Raw genomic sequence first — 9,571 nt, forward strand, 5'->3', positions numbered from 1 at the left:
CAGCATGGGGAGGGGTGCTCTGGAGCCCGCGAGGCGGGGCGCTGAGACCAGCTCCGCCTGCGCCAGAGGCGTCAGCTCCAGGCTCCAGTGGGTCTCGGCTCCCGAAGGCCCACAGCTGGGGGTGGGGGCAGGGAGGCCTGGTGCAGAGGAGGCCAGGGGGCTGGCCGCCTTCTTGGCAGTGGCCCAGGACCTAGACAGGCCCTACTCTGGGGTTCCGTCTCGGATGCAGCCGCAGCTTTTCAGCCAAGGCGGGCTTTGAGGGGAGATGGGCCGAGTGGTTCCACTTGCTCCGCCGCTTAACCCCCTGCCTGACTCCCCGCTTCTCAGGCTACTTGGAGGGACCGTCCGCTTCGGGAGAAGCCGCCTCCTGCCTCACCTTCGCTATCGGAGCGATGGGCGAGCAGCGTGTTTCCGTCCACCTCGCGGGATGGAGGCTGCTTGGACCCCACGACACAGAGCCCCGCTTCAGGGGACACGAGGGAGGACTTCCGCTGGCTCCAAGGGCAGTCCCACGGAGGATGGACCTGGGAGGGAGGGCCCCGGAGGTCCTTTTGGAGTGGAGGGCGCAGTGTGGTGCCAGGAGAGGAGGGAGGGGCCTGGTCATGGAGGCTGTGACGTTCCCAATTGCTGGGGACTGACTCACCCTCTTCAAAGGCCGGGCCCGCTCAGCTATTTAGCCGCCCGCCCTCCCCTCCCGCGCCCACACCTGGACCTGGTCCGCGCAGCCGCTGCTGCAGCCCCGCTCGCACCGGCGCGCCTCGTCCGCCCACCTGCCCTCTCCAAGGTTCGCCCTTTCCAGGGTTTGTCCACTGGTTCCTGCCTGCAGGTGCGCCTCGGTCCGCCCGCCTGCGCACACCCTGAGTCTGCTCGTCCGCCTCCACCTGCCGCTCCCGCTGTGCGGAGCGCCCTCCCGGCGCCATGGCCGTGCAGCTGCCCCTCTGGCACCACTACCTGCAGGCGGTGCAGTCCCGCGCGGCGCCCCGGGCCCAGGACTTCCAGCGTGCGGAGGACGTGGTGCTCACGGTGCTGGAGCACGTGCACGCCATGGACCCCCGCTTTCTCGTCGACTATTCTCGCGACCTGGGGGCCTTCCAATTCGCGCTACGCTCCTCCGAGGAGCCAGTGCACCTGGAGGTGCCCCTGGGGCTGGATGCTGAGGCGCTCCTGATTGAGGAGCCGGCCAGTATGCAGCCTGCCGATGGCCCCGCGAGCTGCCGCCTGGGCGTCCCCACGGAAGGCGCAGGCCTGGAGCGGTGGACTTCGGAAGACGTCTTCAGTGCCTCCCCAGAGAGCGACGCTGACTCCCAGTGCTGTGGCCACATTGCGCCCAGCAAGGTCCTGAGCGTCCTCCGGGACCTCCTGGTGGCGGCCATCGTGCACTGCAAGCATCACAATGTCATTGCTCCAGGTAGCGGGGCCTCTTGCGTGCCTGTGTCTGTGCGCACGCCTGTGTGATCGCAGTGTGAGGGTGACTGCTCAGAACCGGTGCGGTACACGAGTGCTGAAGATGTTCGTGTTTATGCGTGTGTATGTGTGCACAGGGTTGGGTAGTTCGGGGTACACACCTGCGTACAGGTGTGTGTGGTCCTTGTGTCTGCGCACAGGCTGGGAGAGCTCGGGGTACGTGCCTGGGTGGACATGTGTGTGGTCATTGTGTGTGCGCACAGGCTGGGAGAGCTCGGGGTACATGCCTGGGTGCACGTGTGTGTGCACAAGGCTGGAGAGCGTGGGGTACATGCCTGGGTGCACATTAGTAGGGAGACATCCTTCTGAATACTCCCAGCTCTATATACATCTGACGTAAGTGATGCCTTTTATGAATATAATTCTCACATAGTGATTTTGGGGATAAAAATCTAATGGGGATGACTTTTTAAACAAGGAACTTCATGGCCAGTGCTCTGGTTTCCAGCTGGTTTCCTTGACGAGGTCCTTGGCACGGCTCTGCACAGGGGAATGTCTATCCAGTCACAGCCCACAACTACCTCCTCACCTCTGGTCACAGCCCAGTGCTCCCATTCTGACATGTGACCCCACTTCTGCAGCTGGTCACTTTGTCCTGGGTTGAGGAGACAGTGTGCACATGTGGGGGTGAATATGTGTATGTATGTGGTCATGCACACACGTGTAGCAGGTATGAGCTTGTGCATATGAATAAATATGTGTGAGTGAGTGCATATCTGCTTCCCCCGGTGGTCACTCTGCTGATTGTGTGTGGGTGCAGAGTAAGCCCAGGGCTGGGGGCTTTGCCTTGACCCCTCCCCCCAGGCCCTGCTGATGTGACTGGGGTGGAGGTGTCCTGGGACGGCAGAGCTTCTGCAGAAGAGCTATTGTGCAGGGCCTGCACAGTGCGGACCTGGGTGGTGACAGGGCTGAGATGGTAGACTGTCCTGGCAGGACCTGGGAACACAGGGGGTGTCTGCATCCCTTAGAGGGGCCCCGCATATGCTAGCTGCCGCTCTGCCCGAGGGTTTGTTGCCTCCAGTAGCAGGCATCTGCCCTGGCATTGGCTCACCTGAGGCTCCAGCATCTGAGGCTGCTTAGCACTCGCAGGTGTCTCCTGCCCAGGGCTCCCTGAGCTGGCGTCAGGCTGCCAGTGGCACAGGGTTGAGGCCTCAGTCAGCTGGACCCCAGGACTGCTCTCTCCTCCTGCGCATGTCCTGGGGGTGGGTGTCAGGCACAGCTCTGGGACACCTGGCTGGAATGCTGAGGGGGACTGAGAAGATCTTCTGTCTTCCGGGCACCCATCAGTAGCAGGACCCCTGGATCCAGGAATCACCCTTGGCTGCACTCCTGTGGCGGTGGCCAGGACACCTGCATAGCCATAAGACACCTGCCTTGGGCCAGGTGCCAGGTCCCCCAGGGCATAATGAGCAGTCCGAAGGACAACAGGTCTGTCATTAGGTGTCTGGCTCTTGCCCCCATGGCCCCCTGTGCCGCGGCACCTTGTCTGGTCATCTTCTGAGCCTGTAATTAATGCTGGTGGCCAGGCAGGACTGTGTCTACAGTCTGTCTTCCCACCTAGCTGTGTTCCCAGTGGAACCACACAGCCTAGAGACATAGCCACCTGGAGACAAAGGCACCTCTCCACTTGGGGACAAATCCACCTGGGGCAGGTCCGCCCCCACACCTGGGGACAGGACTACTGTTGGGGTGAGCATCTAGTGCCATCCAGTCTGCCAGTGCCCCTCTCCACTCCAGCCCCTCTCATTCTGAGAGATGCACACTGGCAGCCAGGAAACCATGCTGAGTGTGTGGAAATTCCCCACATTGTTCCTGACTGACATGGGGCTCAGAGGGAGGCATTAGCCACGGGAACGGGCTCAGGCTGTTCTGCCAGGTGAGGCCAAGGGCACCACCCCTGGACTGAGCAGAGGTGATGGTGGCTAGGAGAGGACATGGTCTTGGGAAGGCAGGAGTATCAGGTGCCCAGTATGGGGTCCCCTACCCTTCCACTGAGGGCAAGTTCACTGAAGAGGTGCTGGAGCCTCTCAGCTGTCAAGCACTGGTCCTAAGAGGGCAGGTCAAACTTCTGACTATGCGGCACAAGGTGGCCCAGCATCAAGGAGTATCTGCAAGGGGCTGCTGCTTGCCACCAGCTTCTGGGAGTGTAGATTCCAAAGTGCAGCAGGGCTGAGGACCCCTGATGTTGGGGGGCAGTTGGGCACCTCCAGCCTTAGGGATTGTGGACCCTCTGGCAGGGCTGAGGGCACATTCATGTTGGGGCACAGCTGGGCACCTCCAGCATCTGGGAGCATGGGCCCTGCCCTCCAGTAGGTCTGAGGGCCCTTTAGTGTGCAGAGGGCAGAGACTGGGGGTCCTGCCACTCCTTGGTTCTTCCCTAGGAGGTCCTTCCTGTGGTCACCACAGTGGTGGCCTCACATCCCAGCCCCCAGGCAGGAAGGAGACACACAACATGCAGAGTGAGGACTCCCTGAGCCTGGCTGGGTCCTGGGGCCACATGGTTACCAGGGTTTCAGTGGCTCCTGGGTCTTGGGTCAGGGATGAACTCTAGGCAATACTAGCTGTCCCCCCAACTGAAGCCCCCAGACACTGCCCAGCACTTTGTGCTGATGAGCTATTCTGCTTCCAGGGCTCTGGGTTGAGACCGTCTGGGAAATGCCCTGATCGCTGTGGGCAGGAGGACTACTCAACATTGCGGGCTGCGCAGATGGACACAGTGATTTAAGAAGGGACATTCTGGTGACATAAGTGTACACTCATGTGTGAGAGAAATTCCAGTCAGTGCTTTGAGTGAAGGGGCCATGTTTAGTGGAATATGGAGGGCACAGCCCTGCCCATCCTCTGAGGCTATGTCCAGCCCACCTCAGGTGGAGAAGGCAAGGCCATGTAGAAGAGGGGCCAAGAAGGCAGAAGTGTGACAGGCACAGGTGCTGGCAAAGCCCATCCACACCCACCCACAGAGCTGCTCCTCCTTACCTGTGACCTCAGGGACCTTGACTGCCCTGAGGGGCCTGCCTCACCAGAGTGTGAGGAATGTGACCAGACCCGAAGGGGCGTTCCCACTTGGTCTCTGCCCAGAACCCAGACACTCAGGTGCATAAGTGCTTTTCCCAGCCTCTCAGGGCCACTCAGAGGGCATAGTGGGTGCTAGGTAGGCTGAGTGGGGGCCATGCAGTATGTCCAGGCAGGATGGAGTGGTGCCACTTGGCTCAGCTGGGGAGAGTGGCACTTGAGGAGGGGCAGAGGCCTGGGTGGGGACCACGTTTGTCTTGCTGGGAGACAGGCTTCCTTATGGGCAGGGGACTGAGAATAAGTGACACCAGTAATTTCTCAGGCTGCCACCGAGGGTGGGACCTCCTCAGGGGGGACACAGGTGTTCATGGAGGGAGGAGACAGGTGTGAAGGGGGAGGACAGGAGTGCAGCAAAGCAGGACAGAGGTGTGCAGGGAGGAAAGACTCCGGTGTGTATGGAGGGAGGACAGAGGTGGGGAGGAAGGGAGGATAGAAGTGAAAGGAAGGAGGACAGAGGTGGGGAGGGAGTGAAGACTCTGGTGTGCATGGAGAGAGGACAGAGGTGGGGAGCGGAGACACAGGCATAGAGGGAGGGAGGACATAAGTGTGGAGGGAGGGAAGACTCAGGTGTGGAGGGAGGGAGGATTCAGGTGTGTAGGGAGGGAGGACTCAGGTGTGTAGGGAGGGAGGACTCAGGTGTGTAGGGAGGGAGGACTCAGGTGTGTAGGGAGGGAGGACGTGCGTCCAGAGAGGTGGTGCAGGCACCCAGGCAGGAACAGAGGAGGGGAGGAGAGGTGCAGCTGTCTGCAGGTGGAGGCCTCCAGTGGAGGGCAGAGGGCTACAGGAAGCCATGCTCCATGTCCCGGTGGGAAAGGTTCAGTGTCTGCTCTGTGCAGGCTCCCTGAATGCGTCCAGCCTGCAGGAGGAGGAGCTCCACCTGTCCCTGCTGGTGTCCAGTGGCTGGAGGACAATCCGCTTCAATGTGGTGCCTGTGGTAAGAAGGAGACACAGGCTATCCACCCCCGAGTGGGCCTCGCTGGTGACCGGCTTCCCTGCGGGCAGTCTGGAGAGGATCCTGGGCCTGGGCGTGGACCTGGTGCCAGCCAGTGCCCAGCTCTGGAGGTAGGACAGGGCTCATGTGTTCAGTCTTTGGGTGATTAGGCTGTACCAGGGTTTCTCCTTGGGCAGGCCTGTGTGCCTGTGTGTCTGTGCCACCCACCCCTGGGCCAGCTGTATCCTAAGTAGATTGGGGTCCTGAGGATGAAGCCCCACAGGCCCAGCATTCCTCTACTCTGAAAAGGGAGGGAGGCCACCTGCCACTGAGCCCCTGAACAGGGGTGGATCATGAAAAGAGGAGTGGTAGACCCTGTGCCCAGAGACCCATGTCGAGAGGTACACTAGGAGGTCTCACACCCCCTCCCTTCCTCTCTGGGGGGAGAGCAGTGAGGAGGAAAGGACAGGCAGGGTCAGGTCCCTACAGGTCTCCTAGGTCAGGGGCATCCCAGAACCTCGCTCGGCCAACATTCACAGATGAGCATTCCCCTCTCCACGAGGGTCTCCCCATCTGAAGTGTTGGGGAAAGCTCCCCTGCCTCCTAGCCTGGAGCCAGCAGCCCCTCCTCTCTGTTCCTGAGGCCTGCCCACAGGGCAATGGGACCCCAGTGTCCAAGACAGAAAAGGGGCAGGGGGAGGGAAGGGAGGAACTGCGTCTGTGACTACCTTACTGTCTGTCCTGAGGGGGCCTGAGGGGGCATGAGGAGGTCTGACCTCTGCGGTCCCAGTGTCCTGAGGCCAGGAACCTGACCTTTCATCCCTAAGTTGGACTAGGCACAGGTGTGCCCCAGAGGTGGTGGAGTCCAATGTCACAGCTGCTGCTGGACCGAGTGGCCCTCATAGCAACGTAGGGCGTGGAGGACCCTGATGCCGGGGAGGCTCACTACAGCCTGTGTTTCAGGGTCTCCACTGACCACCTGCTGTCTCGGCTGCTGAGTGCTCTGGGCACGTTCCCTGGCCACCGCTTGGACGGACTTTGCATCCTGGACCGGGTCAACCACGACAGCTGGCGGGACGAGGGCCAGAGTGCAGGCCTGACCTTCCACCACCTGAAGGTGGGTATGCAGGCCACTCACCCAGCCCTGTGCCCTGCTTGTCCTGCAGGCTAGGGCTGAGAGACTGCCTCTCGCCCTCCTGGGTTGGGACTATGGAGGGCTGTGTGGTCCTCCTGTCAGCCCTCTGGGTTGGGCACTCACCTCCATCCACTCTCCTCTGCTCCTCCGCTCAGGGGTGGGGGTGTGGGGTTATGCGAGGGCACAGGGACAGGAAGGGTGATCTAGGCTCAGACTGGAGGGGCGGAGATGTCCAGGGCAGCCAGGGAAGGCACCCTGCAACTTTCAGAGGCTTGGCTGAGCTCCAGCATCCCCATGCACACAGACCAGGGCTGGGATGATGCCACCAGAAGGGCCTTTGGCCAGGCTGCAGGGGCAGGAGGAGCTCCCGGGAGGATGTGTGAAGAGCCACGTGGAGACTGGTGGGAGCTGAGAGCATAAGAGGCTGGGCAGCCGTGGTTGGACCGGCCTAGACTTGGGCTGCAGCGCATGAGGGGACGCGCAGGGGTAGAGAGACATCATCAGTCAGGCGGGGGTGCAGAGCCTAGGGCCAGGACAAGTGGGGAAGGGGCTAGACAAAGACTGAGGATGGGAAGGACAGGAGGCAGGGAGAAAGGTGCTGCCCAGGGTGTCCAAGGTGGGGTACAGATGGGCAGAGGTGGGGTGCAGACAGGTGGGTGGACATAGGGTACAGATAAAACATAGAGGGGTACAGCTGGGTAGAGGAGGGATACAGAGAGGTGGGGCAGGTGGGCAGAGATGGGGTATAGGTGGGGTACAGGTGGGTGGAGGTGAAGTGCAGATAGGTGGGTGAAGGTGAGTTGTAAGTGGGGTATAGGTGGGCAGGGGTGGGATGCAGACAGGTGGGTGGAGGTGGGGTACAGGTGGAACATAGGTGGGGTACAGGTGGGTGGAGGAGGGGTACAGAGAGGTGGGGGCAGGTGAGCAGAGGTGGGGTATAGGTGGGGTACAGGTGGGCAGGGGTAGAGTGCAGACAGGTGGGTGTAGATGGGGAGAAGTGGGGTTTAGGTGGGGTACACTGGGCAGGTGTCGGGTGTAGGTGGGGTACAGGTGGGCAGAGGCAGAGTGCAGAGAGGTGGGTGGAGGTGTGCAGAGGTGGGGTGTAGTTGGAGTGTAGGTGGGGTGCCAGTAGGTGGGGCAGGTGGGCAGAGGGGTGTGGGGGCACTAATACGGCCCTCGCTGACCGGCCCTTGCTGACCGGCCCTCGCTGACCGGCCCTCGCTGACCGGCCCTGGCCCCGCAGATGGTGCTGCTGTGGGCCTCGGTGTTCTTCCCAGCCCCTGAGGATTGGGCAGACCTGGAAGGTGCTGTGTACCGTCTGCTGGTGGTGCTGCTCTGCTGCCTGGCCACCAGGAACCTGCCGCACTTCCTGTGGCCGGGGCAGAATCTGCTGCGGTTCAGCGGCCTGGACCTGGGCGCCCTGTACCAGCGTGTGGAGCGCTTTGCCAGCCAGCCTGAGGCCTCACTGCGCATCCACGTCACTCACCTGGGCAGCAGCCCGCCCCCCCGCATCGACAATGGCATCAAGGCCCTGCTGCAGCTGCCTGCTAGTGACTCAGCCTACTGGGTCACTGCATACTTCGATGTCCTGCTGGACAAGGTGGGGGCTGCTGGTGGGGCCATGGGAGTCAGATCCCTCAGTGGGCAGAGCCTGGTCCAGCACCACACTGGTCTGGATGCCTTAGGTCAGGATGCTCTAGGCCTAGACCCCCATGGTCAGGAGGAACCCCAGACCAGGAGTCTCCTCCAGGTCAAGAGTCCCCCCAGATCAGGACCTCCATGGTCAAGAGTTGCCTCCAGGCCAGGACTCACATCATTAGGAATAACCTCTAGGTCCAGAATTGCCTAATCAAGACCTTCAGTCAGGAGTTCCCAGCTCAAGACCCCCACGGTCTTAGCAGACCTGGGCATCCTTAGGGGGTTGTGAAGGGTATGACAGTAGGAGGGACAGGGTCTCAGCAGACCTGGGCATCCTTGGAGTGTTGGGAGGGGGAGGAGGGGTGAAGGTTATTGGGGTATGGGTTTACAGGAGAGGTAGGCTCTTCTAAACCCGAGTGTTCTTGGGATGTTGGGGGAGGGCTGGGGGTTGGTGGCCCTGGCTGTGCCTTGGGGAGGGTTGATGGCTAGTAGGCCTTCAGTGGTCCTCTCAAGAGGTCACTCTGTCCTCAGGGGCCCCGACAGTGAGGAATGTCACTTCAGGAGAGGATCTGGTCTGAGTTTGGTCTACTGTGTGGAGAAAGGTCCGATGATCCTGAGATGGGATTCCAGGGTGGTGGGCACAAGTTGTCCTGCCCTGGGTCATTGATGAGGGGCAGGCTCTCAGCTGTCTCTGTCCCTTCTCTCCTGGCCACAGTTCCAGGTCTTCAATATCCAGGATAAAGACCGGATTGCAGCCATGCAGAGCATCTTCCGGAAGACCAAGGCCCTGGGCAGCGAGGAGAGCTGAGTAGAACCCCTGTACCTGCAGAACTCTAAGGGGCTCCAGGACACTTGAGGAAAGGCAGGATTTCACTTTGGGAAAGGGGGTGGGTGGTAGAGGGGACCTGACCCCGAGACCATGAGCAGGCTGCCCAGGGCATGGCCTCCTGATTGTCTGGGCACAGGACAGTGGATCCTCCCTGCTGTCACCTTGTCTGGGGGTAAAGGGACTCCTCCTGGGCTACCTGTGATGTCACATGAGGTGCCAGGTGGTCCCCAATGGTGACAGTCTCAAGACTGAAAAGCCAGTGCCCACCTGCCTTCTCACTGCACACCTGCAGATAACAGCAGAGACTTGATCTGAATAAACCTCAGCAGTGCACACACTCAGGTGGTGACCCCTCTGCATCTGCCTGGAAGTATTCTCACTTGGAGCCAGGTAGAAAAGGCTTGTGTGAAGACAGACCTGCCTCCTCCTCGGAGTTCTGACCAATCCACAGAAGGGGACATCCATAGCTTGTGCCAGTCTGCCTGTCCCTGCTTCCCTTCCCT

The 9,571-nt window shown here is 61.0% G+C and overlaps 1 protein-coding gene across 1 annotated transcript; it reads left to right on the forward strand.

Annotated features, from left to right (window-relative positions):
- The first annotated feature begins 918 nt into the window (after positions 1 to 918).
- Positions 919 to 9,047, forward strand: LOC102859857 (chromosome unknown open reading frame, human C2orf54). Its single transcript, XM_006893428.1, has 5 exons — positions 919 to 1,408; positions 5,373 to 5,598; positions 6,430 to 6,583; positions 7,845 to 8,201; positions 8,955 to 9,047. Exons 1-5 carry the CDS (start codon positions 919 to 921, stop codon positions 9,045 to 9,047), a joined length of 1,320 nt encoding a protein of 439 aa, XP_006893490.1.
- The last annotated feature ends 524 nt before the right edge of the window (positions 9,048 to 9,571 follow it).

This window comes from Elephantulus edwardii, unplaced genomic scaffold (genome assembly GCF_000299155.1).
Source record: "Elephantulus edwardii isolate Elephantulus edwardi_28Jun2011 unplaced genomic scaffold, EleEdw1.0 scaffold00127, whole genome shotgun sequence".
Classification (NCBI taxonomy): Eukaryota; Metazoa; Chordata; class Mammalia; order Macroscelidea; family Macroscelididae; genus Elephantulus; species Elephantulus edwardii.

Excerpts from the sequence above, each read along its gene's own strand:
- LOC102859857 (XM_006893428.1), top strand. The coding sequence starts at position 919 with ATGGCCGTGCAGCTGCCCCTCTGGCACCACTACCTGCAGGCGGTGCAG. Across the intron at positions 1,409-5,372 it reads TCACAATGTCATTGCTCCAG|GCTCCCTGAATGCGTCCAGC; the intron begins GTAGCGGGGCCT and ends TGCTCTGTGCAG. Across the intron at positions 8,202-8,954 it reads TCGATGTCCTGCTGGACAAG|TTCCAGGTCTTCAATATCCA; the intron begins GTGGGGGCTGCT and ends TCCTGGCCACAG.